Genomic DNA, 20,036 nt, shown 5'->3' with positions numbered 1-20,036 from the left:
GGAGGCATTGGTGGTGATCTTTCAGGAATCACTGGAGGCAGGGAGGGTACCAGAGGACTGGAAAATAGCTAATGTAACACCGCTGTTTAAGAAGGGAGGGAGGCAGCAGAAGGGAAATTATAGGCCAGTTAACCTGACTTCGATCATTGGCCAGATTTTAAGTCCATTATTAAAGATGAGATCGCGGAGCACTTGGAAGTGCATGATAAAGTAGGACTGAGTCAGCATGGTTTTGTCAAGGGAGATCATGTCCGACAAATCTGTGAAGTTCTTTGAGGAGGTAACAAGGAAGTTAGATAAAGGAGAACCAGTGGACGTGATTTATTTTAGATTTCCAGAAGGCCTTTGACAAGGTGTTGCATGGGAGACTGTTAAATAAGTTAAGAGCCCATGGTGTTAAGAGTAAGATCCTGGCATGGATCGATGATTGACTGACTGGCAGAAGGCAGAGAGTGAGAATAAAGGGTCTTTTTCAGGATGGCAGCCGGTGACGAGTGGTGTGCCTCAAGGGTCAGTGCTGGGACCACAACTTTCCACAATATACATTAACGATTTGGAGGAAGGAACCGAAGGCACTGTTGCTAACTTTGCAGATGATACAAAGATATATAAAGAGACAGGAGTAATGAGGAAGCAGGGGGGCTGCAGAAGGACTTGGACAGGTTAGGAGAGTGGGCAAAGAAGTGGCAGATGGAATACAATGTGGAAAAGTGTGAGGTTATGCACTTTAGAAGGAGGAATGGCGGCAAAGACTATTTTCTAAATGGGAAAATGCTTAGGAAATCAGAAACACAAAGGGACTTGGGAGTCCTTGTTCAAGATTCTCTTAATGTTAACGTGCAGGTTCAGGCGGCAGTTAGGAAGGCAAATGCAATGCTAGTATTCATGTCGAGAGGGCTAGAATATAAGGGCAGGGATGTACTTCTGAGGCTGTAAAAGGCTCTGGTCAGACCCCATTTGGAGTATTGTGGGCAGATTTAGGCCCCGTATCTAAGGAAGGATATGCTGACCGTGGAAAGGGTCCAGAGGAGGTTCACAAGAATGATCCCTGGAATGAAGAGCTTGTCATATGAGGAACGGTTGAGGACTCTGGGTCTGTACTCATTGGAGTTTAGAAGGATGAGGGGGGATCTTATTGAAACTTACAGGATACTTCGAGGCCTGGATAGAGTGGACGTGGAGAGGATGTTTCCACTAGTAGGAAAAACTAGTGGGTCAAAATCCTGGAACTCTCCCCCTACCTACACCACAAGGTGGTGGTGAGTTGTCTCCTGGAACCAGAGGGCACAACCTCAGGCTAAAGAGACGATCCTTTAAAACAGAGACGAGGAGGAATTTCTTCAGCCAGAGAGTGATGAATCTGTGGAACTCTGCCGCAGAAGGCTGTGGAGGCCGGGTCATTGAGTGTCTTTAAGACAGAGATAGATAGGTTCTTGATTAATAAGGGGATCAAGGGTTATGGGGAAAAGGCAGGAGAATGGGGATGAGAAAAATATCAGCCATGATTGAATGGCAGAGCAGACTCGATGGGCCGAGTGGCCTAATTCTGCTCCTATGTCTTATGGTCTTGTATTCATAACTGGCATATCAGACTATTTTGAAAACCTTTATTTCTACAGTAACACTGAAGATTGCATTGTAAATGTTGAAGTTGATAGCATGAAGGAAGGGAGAACCAAATGAACCATAAAATTATACAGAATATTGAATTATGCTTGAAATAATTCTGTAGTTTATGCACATCATTTGTTCTCCTTGTACGCTGTAAGATCTCTAAAATCTGTAGAGACCAGCGGTCAGGAATTTGTTTTGAGTGTACTTACAGCTCCAGGACTGACTGCATAACTAAGGAAGTATCAGTTTTCAAAGTAAGCAAGAGGGGTGTGGAATCAAGGTTAGATAAATTTAAAAAAAAAATTAATTTGTGGGATGTGGATATCACTGATTAAATCAGTGTTTATTGCCCATCCCTAATTGCCCTTGCAAAGGTGGTGGTGAGTTGTCTCCTGGAACCCCTGCAGTCCCTGTGGTGTAGGTAGGGGGAGAGTTCCAGGATTTTGACCCAGCAATAGTGAAGGGACAGTGATATATTTCCATGTCAGAATGGTGACTGACTTAGAGTGCAACTTGCAGAAGGTGATGATCCCATGCATCTGCTGCCCTTGGTCCTTTTTAGATGGTAGCAGTCATGAGTTTGGAAGGTACTGTCTAAGGACCCTTGATGAGATCCTGCAATGAATCTTTAAGATGGTACGCAATATTACTACAGTTTGTCAGTGGTGGACAGGCTTCGGGGATCCAGGAGGTGAGTTACTCGCTGCAAGATTCCTAGCCTTTGACCTGCACTTCTAGCCACTGTACATATCTAGTCCAGTACAGTTTCTGGTCAATAGTAATACCAGACAGTGGGAACTCATTGATAGTAATGGCATTGAATGTCAAGGGCAATTGTTAGATTCTCTTTTGTTGGAGTTGGTCATTGTCTGCTATTTGTGTGGCACGATTACTTGCCACTTGTCAGCCCAAGCCTGGATATTGTCCAGGTCTTTCTGCATTTGGACATGGACAGCTTCAGTATCTGAGGAGTCGTGAATGGTGCTGAACATTGTGCAGTTATTGAACATCTCCACTTCCGACCTTATGATGTTCGGAAAATCATTGATGAAGTAGCTGAAGATAGGTGTCCTCAGGGTAGTGTCTTGCAGTGATGTCCTGGAGCTGAGACCATCTTCCTTTGTGTCAGGTATGACTTCAGCCAGCAGAGTTTTTCCCCCTGGTTCCCATGCGCTCCAGATGTGAGCCATGAGTTGAAAAGTTGAAAATCTGGCAAGAAATTAAGCATTCTGCGCATAAAATCGATTTGAAAGATTCAGAAATAGATTTGGGTAATTTACCATCATTGTAGGTACTTGGACTACTTAGACTTGAAGGAGACGCAAATACAATTTCTGACTCTCATCTCTGTCGAAAGCGTTCTGAAAGTCTAAATAAACCACGTTCACTTGTTCTCCTCGTCAGCTCTACTAGTTACATCCTCAAAGAATTCCAATGGATTCGTCAAACATGATTTCCCTTTTGTAAATCCATGCTGACTTTGTCTGATTATACCACTGCCTTCCAAATGCTGAGTTAAAAATCCTTGATAATGGACTCTAGCATCTTCCCCAATACTGATGTTAGGCTCACTGGTGTATAGTTCCCTGTGTTTTCTCTACCTCCCTCTTTGGATAGAAGGCTTACATTCGCTACCCTCCAATCTGTAAGAACCAGCCGAGAGACCAAAGAATTTTGGAAAATAACCACCACTGGATCTAGTATTTCCAGGGCCACTTCCTTAAGTGCTCTGGGATGAAGATTATCAGGACCTGGAGATTTATCCATCTTCAATCCCATCAATTTCCCCAAAACCATTTCTCTACAAATGCTGATTTTCTTCAGCTCCTCACTAAAATTTGTTTCTCTCAGACCTTCTTTAGTCCTTCAGAATTGGATTTGGTATAGGAGTAAGGTGAACACTGATGGTATTTACTTCCTAGTCATTGTTGATATGAAATCAGCGGGTGCATTAACTGCACTATGTGTTCTTTGGCTCAAGTCTGACTTGCTGAGAAGCGATTAGATATTTCCATACTTGACGTACTTTCATAATTAGATATATTTTTTAGGATGTGTGCAGGTGTGTTCATAATTGGTTGAAATTATTTATTAATTCGATGGCTTACACACAGCATTGTGCTGATGACTGCACAATGTTCTGCACCATTCATGACTCCTCAGATACTGAAGCTGTCCATGTCCAAATGCAGAAAGACCTGGACAATATCCAGGCTTGGGCTGACAAGTGGCAAGTAACCGTGCCACGCAAGTAGCAGACAATGACCAACTCCAACAAAACAGAATCTAACAATTGGGATCAAGTTTACTGCCCACATTATTTAGGAAGTGGTGTTGGAAAAGAGTACTTATTGGCACAAGAGAAAATGTTTTCCCGGGGGGGGGGGGGGGGGGGGGGGGGTAGGGGTAGTGTTCAATTCATTTTACTCTGTGCCAAAAATCAACAAACACTGATTTTTATTTTGTTTAATATTTTACTTGCAGTTTTGCCATCTTGAACCATCTATTAATGAAAAGGTGCATCATATTTCTCAGCTAAATGAAGATATCTTGGGTTTGGAGTCTGAAGTGGAGGCTCAAGAGAAAGCACTCAGGTAATTTTCATAATTGTGGTGCAGTTTTTTTTGTTTGCATGTTTTGGTTCTGTTTTGAATATTCTCTGTTATAGCAGTGCTGATCGCTCTGAGGAGTATATCTATGCTGTCAAGTAGGACTCTGACCTGAGTCAAAGGTCACAGGTTCAGTAGTGAGGGCTGCGTGCATTGTCGGAGATGCAGACTTTCAGATGAGCTATTAACTGAAGCCCATTCAGTTGTTCACGTGAATGTGAACGATACCCTTGCACTATTCAAAGTAGAACACTAGGTTCTCCCGGTACCCTAGCCAATATTCTTCCTTGGGCCAACAGCTGATTTAACTGGTCATTCATCTCACTTACAATTCAAGACTTTGCTGCAAGCAATTAGCCTCTTTTCAAACGTTATCATTGTTTATGAAGCATCTGATGAAACCTGGAGGATGCGATGAGGTGCTATATAAATGCAAGTTGTTTTCTTTAAGCTAAGTAATTCAAAAAATAATTTCCAAAGAAATTAACTGCCCTAACTGCCGGTTGATTGGAAAACGGCTAATGTTACGCCGCTGTTTAAAAAAGGAAGGAGACAAAAGGCGGGTAACTATAGGCCGGTCAGCTTAACGTCTGTAGTAGGGAAAATGCTGGAATCCATTATTAAAGAGGAGATAGCAGGGCATCTGGATAGAAATGGTTCGATCAATCAGACGCAGCATGGATTCATGAGGGGAAAGTCGTGCTTGACGAACATGTTGGATTTTTATGAAGATGTGACTAGGGCGGTTGATGGAGGAGAACCGGTGGATGCGGTGTTTTTGGATTTCCAAAAGGCGTTTGATAAGGTGCCCCATAAAAGGCTGCTGAAGAAGATTAGGGCACACGGAGTTGGGGGTAGTGTGTTAAAGTGGATTGGGGACTGGCTATCCGACAGGAAGCAAAGAGTCGGAATAAATGGGTGTTTTTCCGGTTGGAGGAAGGTAACTAGTGGCGTGCCGCAGGGATCGGTACTCGGGTCGCAACTGTTTACCATTTATATAGATGATCTGGAGGAGGGGACGGAGTGTAGGGTAACGAAGTTTGCAGACGACACAAAGATAAGTGGAAAAGTGAATCGTGTGGAGGACGGAGAAGATCTGCAGAGAGATTTGGACAGGCTGAGAGTGGGCGAGGATATGGCAAATGGAGTATAACGTTGAGAAATGCGAGGTTATACACTTTGGAGGAAATAATAACAAATGGGATTACTATCTCAATGGAAACAAATTAAAATATGCTACCGTGCAAAGGGACCTGGGGGTCCTTGTGCATGAGACGCAAAAGCCCAGTCTGCAGGTACAACAGGTGATCAAGAAGGCAAATGGGATGTTGGCCTAAATTGCGAAGGGGATAGAATATAAAAGCAGAGATGTCTTGATGCACCTGTACAGGGCATTGGTGAGGCCGCAGCTGGAATACTGGGTGCAGTATTGGTCCCCTTATATGAGGAAGGATATATTGGCATTGGAGGGAGTGCAGAGAAGGTTCACCAGGTTGATACCGGAGATGAGGGGTTTGGATTATGAGGAGAGGCTGAGGAGATTGGGTTTGTACTCGTTGGAGTTTAGAAGGATGAGGGGGGATCTTATGGAGACTTGTAAGATAATGCGGGGGCTGGATAGGGTGGAGGCGGAGAGATTCTTTCCACTTAGTAAGGAAGTTAAAACTAGAGGACACAGCCTCAAAATAAAGGGGGGTCGGTTTAAGAGAGAGTTGAGGAGGAACTTCTTCTCCCAGAGGGTGGTGAATCTCTGGAATTCTCTGCCCACTGAGGTGGTGGAGGCTACCTCGCTGAATATGTTTAAAGCGCGGATGGATGGATTCCTGATCGGTAAGGGAATTAAGGGTTATGGGGATCAGGCGGGTAAGTGGTACTGATCCACGTCAGATCAGCCATGATCTTATTGAATGGCGGGGCAGGCTCGAGGGGCTAGATGGCCTACTCCTGCTCCTATTTCTTATGTTCTTATGTTCTTAATTCATTTTAATTTTTGAAAGATCAATTTCTTTTTGTCCGTATTGTGTCGTGTTAATTGTATAAATTGTGATTAAGTGTACACAGATGGCAGCGGCACACATTGGATAACCACCTGTGCACAGGAGATACTTACTGATACGGTGGTCAGCTGTAGATTTAGCAGCTATGCAGTTGTAATGTCTCATTTAATGAATAAATTTAAAACTGAGTAAGATTGACTTCTGGTCATCCCCTTCAGCCAGCCAGCTTAAATGAAGTTTAACAAGAAGTAGACTTTTGATAGTTTAATGTTAAATTCAATTATATCTAATAACATTTGTGATATAGCCATGGAATTGTGTAAGATATCATAAAGCTGGTGTTGATATTGTTTTGATCTTTCTTAACAAAGAATTGCAGAAGAAAAATTGGAAGAAAGCCAATGGATGGTAGCTGAAAAGGACAAGCTCCTGGAAAAGTTGTCTGAAGAATGCAGAAGAGTGAAGAATGAGCTTTACCAACATGGTAGACGAGGAAAGAGGTAATATTCAACTGTGAAATATGTCTCCTGACCAGATAACATTTGTTTTTGTGTGATTCTCCAAGGTATTTGTTGAAATTCGGCAAATGGCAAGGCTGGTTCATATTACCACTTTTTTTTATTGGTATAACATGGAATTTAAGTTAAAATTTATATTTAGATGGAATAAGAGATCAAAGAGAATTCTGCATTTATGGGTAAATTCAGATGCTTGAGTATTGCACTGACAAACGTATGTTGAGTAAGTTTTGATAGGTGCTGTGGTAGTTGTGAAAAATTGACATAAGCCAACCTCTTGGGAACTCGTAAAACTTTAAATTAAGAAAAGTCCAAGCTTCAAAATGAGGGAGGACGGTTCAAAGGGATGTAATTAGTGAGTGGTTGAGAGTGAAACTTACAGGAACTGGAGTGTTGGATGCATCTAAAGAAATTAAAAGGTCTTAATTTGTTTGCTTTTGCAAATGTTTTCCAGCTGAATCATGCAACGTAGTACTATGCATGGTATTTATGGCAGAGGAAACACAGAGTTTGTTACTTTAGCCATAGAAAACTTTCTTAAAGTGAAAAATAGTGTGGAACCTTTCCATTTATCTTTCTAACATTTGGAGGAAAAAGTTTCAAATCCAAGAAGAGTGGATAAGAGACCTGGACATCCAATTAGTTGGCATTTATTTAGGGATCTGATTGGACAATATTAATTTGGAAATTTATAAGATTGGCAGATTGTAATGAAACCTGGAATGCACATACACCTCATTTGGATAGGAGTAGATAGCAATGGGTCAAATCTTCCAAAGAGTGGAAATCACTTTGGGATTACCACTCCATTCCTCCTCTTACCTTGCAGTGGAACTCTGCAGCTCTGACCTGGACTTCTGAACTTGGGCCACTTCAGAAGTGTGGAGTGTATCTCTTCTGAGAGTCCATCCTTTGTAATGCAGGATCGCTGGGAGCCAAGTCACACCCACTTCTTGCGACTTGAGCTGCCATATTTCATCGTACCAATGTCCCAAAGCCACTTTGAGAAGCTATGAAGAGAAAGTAATTGGGTGAGGGAGTAGGGTGGGTAGGTGAAGGGGATTGGGTGACTGGTGAGTAAGGGGATGTCAGGTCGATGGATGGAGACATAGGGAAGCAGGTGGGTGAGGGGGTTGAATGGGCCAGTAGGTGATTATAGGGGTGATCCATTGGGGTGGGAGTAGAGAAATAGTATTAAAGTTTATTTATTAGTGTCACAAAGTAGGCTTGCATTAACACTGCAATGAAGGCACTGTGGAAAATCCCCGAGTCGCCACACTCTGGCGCCTGTTCGGGTACACTGCGGGAGAATTTAGTATGGTCAATGCACCTAATCAGCACGACTTTTGGACTGTGGGAGTAAACCGGAGCACTGTTGGACCCATGCAGACACAGGGAGAACGTGTAGACTCCGCACAGTGACCGAAGCTGGAAATTGAACCTGGGTCCCTGGCACTGTGATGCAGCAGTGCTAATCACTGTGCCCCCCGTCGCCCTGTCATAGTAGGCAGGTCTTGTGAGAAAATGAGGGTAGTTGGGCCCAGGGTGTGGGGGGGCAATAGTTTAATATATTCTTTCATGCCATGTGGACATTGTTGCCCATTCTTAATTGCCTTTGAAATGAGTGGCTTACTAGACCCTTTCAGAGGGTGGTTAAGAATCAACTACGTTGTTGTGAATCTGGAGTCACATGTAGACCGGACCAGGTAAGGATGTGAGAGATTTGAAGCATCATGTATCGAAATGTCGCAACCTGTGGTAAAGACAAAAGGTTGTTTGCAAACAGGCTTGGGGCTGTGGAGCTGGTTAGAACTGGTTCAAGCTGCAGCTCAGAGAACAATGGAAAGGTACTTACTGAGCGGTTGCTTAAGTTGCAAAACCTGCTCAGCAACAGAGTATAAAAAGAGGGACACAAGGAAACCTTTTTTTTGTTACGACACTGTACAGCTGGACTGAACATCATGTGCCATTGAAATAAAAGTTCTTCAACAAAAGTTGTGCCGCATCACTGACTCTCCAAAGAACCAGGATTTGAAGCTAAAATCTAATAGTTTGAAGCCAGAATCCAACAGGTGGCAGATATCCTTCCCTAAGGAACAACTGGCTTACAATCCTCCTAACTTTGCTTGGGTAACTATTCTAGCAAGTAAATTGGAGCAATCCGAAGTCTCTGCTTCTAACTCTCGAGTTTTGGAGGGTTCCAGCTGCAGGGAAATTGCCTATCAGAAGTCCAAACTTCACCGGCAGTTCATAGAATCCCCACGGTGCCAAAGGAAGCCATTCGGCCCATTGAGTTTGCACCGACTCTGACAGAGTATCTTACCCAAGCCCTCTCCCCCGCCCTATCCCCGTAGCCCCACAAATTTATCACGGCTAATTCATCTAAACTACACATCTTGGAACACTGACGGGGCAATTTAGCATAGCCAATCCACCTAACCTGCATATCTTTGGACTCTGGGAGGAAACCAGAGCACCCAGAGGAATCCCACGCAGACACAAGGAGAATGTGCAAAATCCATACAAGACAGCCACCCAAGGCCAGAATTGAACCCTGGTCCCTGTGAGGCAGCAGTGCTTGCCACTGTTTCCATATAGTCAGTGCGTTGGAGTTTCAGTGTTCTCTCGGCACATCTTGGGTGTATCTCTAGAGTACAGCTATCTGGGCTATGGAGAACAATTATTAGTGATTCAGTGAAATTGTGAGATTGACTATGGGGAATCTTTAATAGGATTGCATAAAATATTTTAAATTTGCTTTAACATATGTGATGAAGTCATAGCCAACCCAGTGATGCACAGCTCTGGTTTCGTTTTGGTTACAGAAAAAGTCTGAGATAGCTCAAAAGGCAAAATATAGGTCAAGAGTATGGAAACCCTTTGATGTGGAAGTTGTTCTATGATTCTTTCTATGCTTGCTACTGTTTTAGACACTAAAGTTCATGGAGGAGTGGTGGAGACCTGGTATCTTTTTATTTATTCAGATTCCAAAAATAAAATCAATCATTGGTGATATTTTGGGGAACTTTTTGGATAGTAAGAGCTGTTTGGGTATTTTTTGCAAGGTTTGTTGACATTGCATTTACATAATAAAATGTTTCAGGTAAGCCAAAGATTAAATGCTAGTGGTCAATTTTGTATGGAAAGAAGCTTTCCATGTATTATGCTAAGCTATACAAACCATGATGTCCCATTTTGACCTCAAGTTATGCAACATTAGTCAATCACAACATATTACAGGCTGCCTTGGTACCCTGAAATCAGGAGTGGTAACCTCGTCAGGGTTTCTGCTCCAGTGACTTTCCAGAATGGATGACTGGATAAATAAACACGCAGATTTATGACGTGAACAATTTGGACTTAAATGTGATGCACTTCACGTAAGATGTTTGTGAAAAGATTGGGCCTATTGATGTTTGTTGTTTTCAAATAAATAATGGGAGACTCTGGAACAAAATTTCAAAACTGGCTACTGGTTTTCAAGACGAGAATGGATAAAGAATGGGAGAAATACAATTGTGTTTCTCAGAAAATTTTTGATTTGCTTGAACTCCAGTCTTTTATTTTTGTTCCAGGGATTTAAAATTAAACAAATTATCTGCGTTTTGTTGAAAGAAGAGCATTCCTGTTTTTCAGGAATATGTGACTAAAGTGACGCAAGTGGAACAATTGAAGCAACTTATTTTTATGTTTTTAAACAGAGCTGAACAACAAAGGAATGAAGCCCTCTACAATGCTGAGGAGCTTTCTGCAGTTTTCAAACAGTACAAAGAAAAGATGGCAGACAAAATTGCAATGGTGAGGTAGGATGTACCCTAGTTTTTCAATGCAAGTATAAAATACGCAGAAATGTTTAATTTGTTTGTTTTTTATGTACTGTAGTTTGAAGCTAATGAAGAGGAATTGCAGAGCCGTCTGGATCACTCTGACAAGTACAGAGCAGAGTTAGTTGAAAAGTGTACTGTTTTGGGAAAAGAACTGGAAAGCAAGAATGAGGAAATCAGGTTAACGCTTTGTCATTCTTAAATGTATTTATATAAACAGAAAAGTATTAGCTTTATTAACTTTTTTCTTTCTCCAATTTCTCTCTTTTCATACTTTACTATTCTCCTAAACGTGATAATACTTGCATACAGTTTCAATGATTACAGCAGAAGCTCCCTCACTAAAATGGCTGATCTTCACATATGTATAAAGAATGAATGTCAGAAGCTTCATGACACTTGGAACTATCACAGCTGATCACGATTCCTTTTCTCATTCAAACATTCATGTGTTAACATATGTTATAGCACAGGTCACTGGAGAATAGATTGCAAATTGAAACTACCAATCAGGATGATTTTCACAGTTTTCTTTTCCCTCTCCCTCCCTAGCCTAAGAATGTTTGACTGATTATTTACTATTATTATTCCCAGCCCTTCATCAGTGAACCGATACAGGTCAGTGATCTTGGGCTTTCCTTGATTTTATGACTTATTTAACAACATAAATGGTGTATCTTAGCACGCAATTTTTTTCACTTTGGGAAATAGTGGTGAAAGGATTCCCAGATTAGAATGTGAATCTTAAAGACACAGACAATGTGAGTGGAGGGAGCATTAAGCACAGGTTGAAGAGATGTGTATTGTCTCCAGACAGGACAGCCCGCAAGTCCAAGAGGCAAGCTGTGGATAGAGGTTTAACCCCCAGCTTGCCTCCTGGACTTGTAGGCTGTCCTGTCTGGAGACAATACACATCTCTTTAACCTGTGCTTAATGCTCCCTCCACCCACATTGTCTGTATCTTTAAGATCTGGTTGGTTGTAGGGATTCGCATTCTAATCAGTATTCTGTAACTTGCTTTTGTGTCTCTGTGCCCTGTTTGAGAGCACATTTCCACTCCATCTGACGAAGGAGCAGCGCTCCGAAAGCTAATGGTATTTGCTACCAAATAAACCTGTTGGACATTAACCTGGTGTTATTAAAACTCTTACTGTGTTCACCCCAGTCCAACGCCGGCATCTCCACATCATGAAACTTGAACCTAGAGCTTCTGGCTAAAAGGTAGGAATGCTACCACTGTGCCACAAGACCGCCTATGAAGGTAGAATGATATGCTACTACTTTGAAGCTTCTTGAAATCTGGATCATCTGGAAACAAATAAAACAATGCACAATGCACCACTCCAGAAATTGACAGCACAAGCATTTACTGGCATTTGTAATCACCAGGCAGGAGTGTTCCCTTCCAGTCGGGGAACACTTCAGCAGTCACGGGCATTCAACCTCGGATCTTCGGGTAAGCATTCTTCAAGGTGGCCTTCGACACACAACAGCACAGAATTGCTGAACAGAAACTGATAGCCAAGTTCCGTGCACATGAAGACAGCCTCAACCGGGATCTTGGGTTCATGTCACACTATCTGTAACACTCATGACTTGCCTGGGCTTGCAAAATCTCACTAACTGTCCTGGCTGGAGACAATACACATCTCTTTAACCTGTGCTTGGCCCTCTTTCCACTCACATTGCCTGTACCTTTGAGACTTGATTATCTGTAAAGGCTCCCATTCCAACCATTATCTTGTAAATTGAGTTTGTCTGTATATGCCCTGTTTGTGAACACAATTCCTCACTCACCTGAAGAAGGGGTGAGACTCCAAAAGTTTGTGCTACCAAATAACCTGTTGGACTTTAACCTGGTGTTGTGAGACTTCTTACTGTGCTTACCCCAGTCCAACACCGGCATCTCCACATCATTTGTAATCTACATATGCAACTGTATCATTGTGTCTTGGGCCAGGCATTTCCAACTGATTCCTTCAATCATAAGTCCAGAATCAGGGATATTTGCAAATTATTGCATATTCAGTTCCATTTGTAAGTCATCAAATAATGATGTGGAGATGCCGGCATTGGACAGGGGTGGGCACAGTAAGAAGTCTCACAATGCCAGGGATTCCTGGTTTGGGTCACTGTCTGTGCGGAGTTTGCACATTCTCCCTGTGTCTGCGTGGGTTTCCTCCGGGTGCTCCGGTTTCCTCCCACACTCCAAAGATGTGCGGGTTAGGTGGATTAGCCATGCTAAATTGCCCCTTAGTGTCAGGGGGACTAGCTGGGGTAAATGCATGGGGTTATGGGGATAGGGCCTGGGTGGGATTGTGGTCGGTGCAGACTCGATGGGCTGAATGGTCGTCTTCTGCACTGTAGGGCTTCTTTAAACACCAGGTTAAAGTCCAACAGGTTTATTTGGAATCACAAGCTTTCAGAGCACTGCTCCTTCATCAGCGCTCCAAAAGCTCATGATTCCAAATAAACCTGTTGGACTTTAACCTGATCAAATAATGAACAACCCTGTCCATGTGCAGCAAGACATGGACAATATTCAGGCTTGGTAAGTGGCAAGTAACAGTCATAGAGGTTTACAGCATGGAAACAGGCCCTTTGGCCCAACTTGTCCATGCCGCCCTTTTTTTAAAAAACCCCTAAGCTAATCCCAATTGCCCGCATTTGGCCCATATCCCTCTATACCCATCATACCCATGTCACTGTCTAAATGCTTTTTAAAAGATAAAATCGTACCCGCCTCTACTACTACCTCTGGCAGCATTTCCAGACACTCACCACCCTCTGTGAAAAAATTGCCCCTCTGGACACTTTTGTATCTCTCCCCTCTCACCTTAAACCTATGCCCTCTAGTTTTAGACTCCCCTACCTTTGGGAAAATATATTGACTATCTACCTTGTCTATGCCCCTCATTATTTTATAGACCTCTATAAGGTCACCCCTTAGCCTCCTACGCTCCAGAGAAAAAAGTCCCAGTCTATTCAGCCTCTCCTTATAACTCAATCCATCAAGTCCCGGTAGCATCCTAGTAAATCTATTCTGCACTTTTTCTAGTTTAATAATATCCTTTCTATAATAGGGTGACCAGAATTGCACACAGTATTCTAAGTGTGGCCTTACCAATGTCTTGTACAACTTCAACAAGACATTCCAACTCCTGTATTCAATGTTCTGACCGATGAAACCAAGCATGCCGAATGCCTTCTTCACCACTCTGTCCACCTGTGACTCCACTTTCAAGGAGCTATGAACATGCACCCCTAGATCTCTTTGTTCTGTAACTCTCCCCAACGCCCTACCATTAACTGAGTAAGTCCTGCCCTGGTTCAATCTACCAAAATGCATTACCTCGCATTTGTCTAAATTAAACTCCATCTGCCATTCGTCAGCCCACTGGCCCAATTGATCAAGATCCCGCTGCAATTAGAGATAACCTTCCTCACTGTCCACCATGCCACCAATCTTGGTATCATCTGCAAACTTACTAACCATGCCCCCTAGTCGTGCCAGAAATTGACCATCTCCAACAAGGGAAATTCTAATCACATTCTTTTGACATTCATTGGGATTATTGTTATCAAGTTTGAATATCATCGAAATCCTGTGGATCACCATTGACCAATTTACCAGCCACATAACTGTTATGGCTAGAAGAACAGGTCAGAGCTTGAGTATCCTGTGGCAAGTGACATGCCTGTTGATTTGCTAAAGCCTTTCCACAGTCTACAAGGCGCAAGAGGAGGATGATGGAACACGCTTCTTGAATGCAGATCCAGCAATACTCCAGAAACTCAGCATCATCCAAAACAAAAGAACCCACTTGATTGGGTACCCTTCCAACACTTTAACATTCATATTAAGCATGTAAATGGTGGTAGGAGACCAAGTGGCCCCTCTAGCCTGCTCCATCATTCAGAAAAACTATGATCTTCTACCTCAAGTTCTATCTTCCTGCACTATTTCTAAATTTTTTGTTTTTCATAATATCCAAAAATCTGTCGATCCCAGCCCTAAATATACTCTGATCAATCATTATTCTCTGAGCTAGAACATTTCAAAGTTTCACAACCCTTTGAGTGAAGATGTCCTAAATGTTTGACCCTTTAATTTGGAGATTGTGATCCCTTGTTCTAAACATGACAACCAGGAAAAACGTTCTCTCAGCATCTATCCAATGAAGTATGTTAAGAATTTTATATGTTTTACTGAGATTCCTCTAATTCTTCTGAACTCCAGGAAATATATTGATAGGCCTAGTCTCCTCAATTTCTCCTTTTTAATTTTTTTTGTTTGTAGGATAGTAATGGGACAATCTTGCCATGTGAAGTTGGTTCAGAAGGATCTGGAAGCTAAAAATGCAGGATTGTTTTCAATTTTGTCAGACTCCAAAGAAAATATTAAGATGTTAGAAAATGAACTAGCTGATAAAGAGGCCATTTTGAAAGACAGAGATGCCTTAAGGGTGGAGAATGCAGGACTAAGATCACTTACAACTTCCCAAAGTGAAAAATTGCTTCAGCTCAATAAAGAACTCGAGGTCACCAAATTGGAGATGAAGAACTTGGAGTCAGTTCTACAACTGCAACAGATAGAAAGTAAAGAGGTAAACTAAAAATTAAATGCTCAAGCATCAGACTTGTGCACTGTTTTTCATATTGTAACTTCTATTTTACTGTCATAAAGCTCAAATCCTTTTAAGACTTGAATCATAGAATACATACTGTGCAGAAGGAGGCTATTTGACCCATCAAGTCTGCACCGACTCTCCCATAGAACAACTTACCCAGGCCCACCCCATTCCGGTAACCACGCTGTTTTAAAAAAAAAAAAATCCCTCTAACCTACACATCTTTGGATACTGAGGAGCAGTTTATCATGGCCAATCCACCTAACCGGCACATCTTTCAACTGGGAGGAAATTGGAGCACCCAGAAGAAACTCTCTCTGACAATGGGAGTACGTGCACACTCCACACAGTCACCCAAGCCTGAAATTGACCTTGGGTCTCTGGTGCTGAGAGGTAGCAGTGCTTGCCATTGTGCCACCCATGCCAACTTGTCTATGAGGCGTAGTCTGCACTATGTCAGCTGGTTTCTTCATGTTCAGGTACTTCTGGAACCCTGATTGCACGATGTTTTCTTTTCAACTTTGTTGCTTTGCTTTCCTTGGCTCAGTGGTAAAAATCTTGTCCCTCAACCGGAAGGTCATAGGATCAAGCTTCATTCCAGGATCCTTCAGCCTAACAGGCTGATACTGGTTACTGGCATTGTTGAAGGTGCCATTTTTTTGGACCCGGCATTAATCAATGGCCCTGCTTACCCCCTTAATTAGCCATAAATGAACCCAGGCCACTTTTCGAAGACAAGCAGACGTTTTGCCCAGTATCCTGGCTAATGTCTCTCCTTTAACCAGCATCACTAAAATGAGTTATTTGATCATTTATTTAATTGTTTTGTATGGGAATTTGTTATGTGCTCCATCACTGTCAATTGTCACCTCTGCAAAATGACAAAGTAGTGAATGGGGATACTGGGGCTTTGTGAGACCACCTTCCCAATGCCATTTTTGGTGTCTCATTGTTTTGATCTTGTGTAGTTTCCATCACCTGTAACAGATGAAAGAACGTCTAATCCTTTCAAATAAATAGTCTGCTGATGCTTGTTGAAACCTAAAACCTTATTTCTCATTCTTTCTAAAGTAAGGAAAATAACCATTTATTTATTGATCGATCATCCAATGTTTTGCATATTAAGATTGTCTAATATATTTAAATTTCACAATCACACTTTTTATAGTGCAGAAGGAGGTCATTTGGCCCATCGAGACTGCTCTGACTCTCTGAAAGAACATTCTATTTAGTCCCACTCCCAGAACATGTTCCAGGAGCTCTTGTCCTGCTTGTCCCTTCACACTATTCCTATCTCAGTCTGTATTTGGATAAGTGAAATCTCCCATTATAATTACAATATTTATATTACAATATTACAATATTTTACTTCTAATTTCTTTGCAAATTTGTTTCTCTACATCCCTCTCACTAGTGAAGTAAATGTAAAGTAAAGTTTATTTATTAGTCATAAGTAGGCTTACATTCACACTGCAGTGGAGTTACTGTGAAAATCCCCCAGTCGCCCCACATCAGTGCGTGTTCGGGTACACTGTGGGAGAATTTAGCATGGCCAATTCACCTAACCTGCACATCTTTGGACTGTAGGAGGAAACCGGAGCACCGGGGGAAACCTACACAGGCACGGGGAGAAGATGCAAACACCACACACACAGTGACCCAGGCTGGGAATCGAACCTAGGTCCCTGGCACTGCGAGGCAGCAGTGCTAACCTCTGTGCCACAATGCCACCTGAGTTGACCACTCACTAGTTGGTGGTCTATAAACTACACTGATGAAAGTTATTGCACCTTTTTCATTCCTTACCTCTAGCCAAAGAGATTCCGTCCTTCACGCCTCTGGAACATCCTCTCACTCCAGTTCTGTAATGTCATCTTTAACTAACGCTGCCACTACGCCCACCCCACTCCCATTTTCTTCCTTTCCTGTCTCTCCTAAGCACCTTGTACCCAGGTATATTTACCAGTCCTGCCCTTATTGAACCAGATCTCTGTTATAGCAATAATATCATAATTCCATTGGTCAACCTGTGCCTTTTAGTTCAACCTTATTAACCACACTTCAGACATTCACATACTTGCACATTAACACCAATTTAGGCTTTTTTACTTTCCCCAGCTGCACTGACATAGTGAATACTTGTATAAAGTGTTCACCACAGTATGGCGGAATAAAATAACACGCGTCACTAATCAATTGGGTGGGGAAAATGGTGTGCTGCCTGCCTGTTTCATTGTCGGCTTTTTGACACTGAATTGAAAAATATTCAGGTAATGGGTCCCACAACGAAGGGTCGTCTCCGCTACTTGGCCGATCGGCCTAGGGTCGCTGGGAGGGAGGACTGAATCAGTGGGTGTGAAGTAGATTGGAGACTTTCTCTTTCGAAGGGAGTGCCGTAAAGCATAACGATGGCACTTCTTGAGGTCTCGATTCAATGGGGCACCGATTTCTGCTTCCAATTTGGAATCCGTGTTCTCATTACCCAGAGGGGCAGGTGTAAGGTCAACTTCCATTTGAGACTCTACGCTGGCACAGTGGTTAGCACTGCTGCCTCACAGCGCCAGGGACCTGGGTTCAATTCTGGCCTCTGGTGACTGTGTGGAGTTTGCATGTACTCCCCGTGTCTGCATGGGTTTCTTCCGGATGCTCTGGTTTCCTTCCACAGTCCAAAGATGTGCGGGCTAGGTTGATTGACCATGCTAAATTGTCCTTAGTGTCAGGAGGATTAGCAGGGTCAATATATGGGACTAGGGGATAGAGCTTGGGAGGGACTATTGTCGGTTCAGGCTTGATGGGCCAAGTGGCCTCCTTCCACACTGTAAGGATTCTATGAATCACTGATCGATTCCATGGCTGATAATGAGGCCTGTACTGGCACAGGCTCCCTACTTCTGAGATGTGCCAGGTGTTTCTTGACAATTTTGCCCTGCACTTGGACCTTATAAGACGCTATAAGTTTTCTCCTTTATGATCCCAGGGACCCAACTGAGGCCATCCCCAAAGTTCTTCACGTGATTAGTTGCCAGTTTTGAATGTTCCATCCATCCGTACAGGATCATGATTCTTCTTATGGGTCTCTTGTAGGGACTCCACCTTCCTTGCCAGGCTTTTTACTACACTGACGGTCTGGACCCTGCATGCCGTCCTCTCTTTCCTCTCCGCTTCTCTCTCCTCCCCCACCCCGCCTTAATACTGTTGACCTAAAAAAAAGTAATGCATGTGCTCTGTATACTTGGCCCAGTCTTCTGTGCTTGCATAAAAGCAAATTACTGCGGATGCTGGAATCTGAAACTAAAAGAGAAAATGCTGGAAAATCTCAGCAGGTCTGGCCGCATCTGTAGGGAGAGAAAAGAGCTGATATTTCGAGTCCAGATGTCCCTTGTCAAAGCTTTGAGAAAGGGTCATCTGGATTCGAAACGTCACCTCTTTTCTCTCCTTACAGATGCTGCCAGACCTGCTGAGATTTTCCAGCATTTTCTCTTTTGGTTTCTATGCTTGCATCATAGTTTTCAAGTTTCCTGAAAAGAGGCATGTTTCTTACTGAAGGATTTATTTGTCTCAATAGCAATGGTCTGGAAGGAAGAAAAAACTCGCTTTGCTTCTCTTCGTCAATGTAATTATCTTACCGAGGCCAACTTTCCATCACCAATAACCCTTTTATTTACAATAATACCTGAACACCTTTCAATGGCTACAGATCAGTCCCAAATCTAGCCACTGCCCTCAGCTCCTTCCCTATTGGACATGCCTCTGCTCATATGCAATCGGACCAATGGGGAGATCTATTGATGATCCCCGTGGGCCATTATAACAGCTGGAACAATGGGAACGGGCAATATCGCCAATGTTAAAGCTGTTTGGGGACACCCATTGGATTCTCCGCCCCACTGGCTTCCATGCCAGCCAAAAACAGGGGTAATCCCTGCAATTATTTCCTTTGTCCTGAGTCCAGAAAGCCTATAATTACCACGAAACCTATATCCCCTCGTGACTGACCCTTCAACTAAGGGGAACAGCTGCTCCTTATCCAATCTGTCCATGTCTCTCATAATCTTGTACACCTCGGTCAGGCCAACCCTCAGTCTTCTCTACACTAACGAAAGCAATCTCTCTTCATAACTTAAATGTTCCATCTCGGGCAGCATCCTGGTGAATCTCCTCTGCACCCCCTCCAGTGCAATCACATCCTTCCTATAATGTGACAACCAGAACTGCACACTGTACTCTAGCTGTGGCCTCACCAAAGTTCAATACAACTCCAACATGACTTACCTGCTTTAGTAATCTTTCCTTAGATTGATAAAGGTAAATGTCCCATATGCCTTTTTTTAACCACCCAACGAACATGCCCTTCCGCTTTTAGAGATCTGTGGACAAACATTCCAAAGTCCCATTGTTCCACAGAACTTCCTCATGTCCTACCATTCAATGAGTACTTTCTTGTCAAATTACTCCTTCCAAAGTGTATCACCTCACACTTTTCAGGATTGAATTGCATCTGCCACTTATCTGCTCATTTGACCATTCTGTCTATATTTTCTTGTAGCCTAAGACACTCCACCTCACAATTAACCACCTGTCCAATGTTTGTGTCATCTGTAAACTTACTAATCCTACCCCCCACATAGTCATCTGTGTCATTTATATAAATGATGAATAATAGAGGGTCCAACACAGATCCCTGTGGTAAGCCACTGGGCACTGGCTTCCAGTCACCAAAGCAGCCTTCTGTCATCACCCTCTGTCTCCTACAACTGAACCAATTTTGAATCCACTTTATCAAATTACCCTATATCCCATGTGAATTTACCTTCTTTACAAGTCTCCCATGTGGGACCCATTT

The 20,036-nt window shown here is 42.8% G+C and overlaps 1 protein-coding gene across 6 annotated transcripts in view; it reads left to right on the top strand.

The window, feature by feature from the left end:
* ccdc18 (coiled-coil domain containing 18) overlaps window positions 1-20,036 on the top strand; it is a 136,182-nt gene that overhangs the window by 29,156 nt on the left and 86,990 nt on the right. For all 6 annotated transcript variants that reach the window (XM_078218846.1, XM_078218850.1, XM_078218847.1 and 3 more), the window contains 5 exons: window positions 4,099-4,208; window positions 6,592-6,720; window positions 10,440-10,536; window positions 10,621-10,742; window positions 14,863-15,169. In XM_078218846.1, the coding sequence (XP_078074972.1) occupies window positions 4,099-4,208; window positions 6,592-6,720; window positions 10,440-10,536; window positions 10,621-10,742; window positions 14,863-15,169 (765 nt within the window). The remainder of the gene's footprint in view (window positions 1-4,098; window positions 4,209-6,591; window positions 6,721-10,439; window positions 10,537-10,620; window positions 10,743-14,862; window positions 15,170-20,036) is intronic.

Source organism: Mustelus asterias, chromosome 8 (genome assembly GCF_964213995.1).
Source record: "Mustelus asterias chromosome 8, sMusAst1.hap1.1, whole genome shotgun sequence".
NCBI lineage: Eukaryota > Metazoa > Chordata > Chondrichthyes > Carcharhiniformes > Triakidae > Mustelus > Mustelus asterias.
This window is presented reverse-complemented; position numbering and strand designations above follow the sequence as displayed.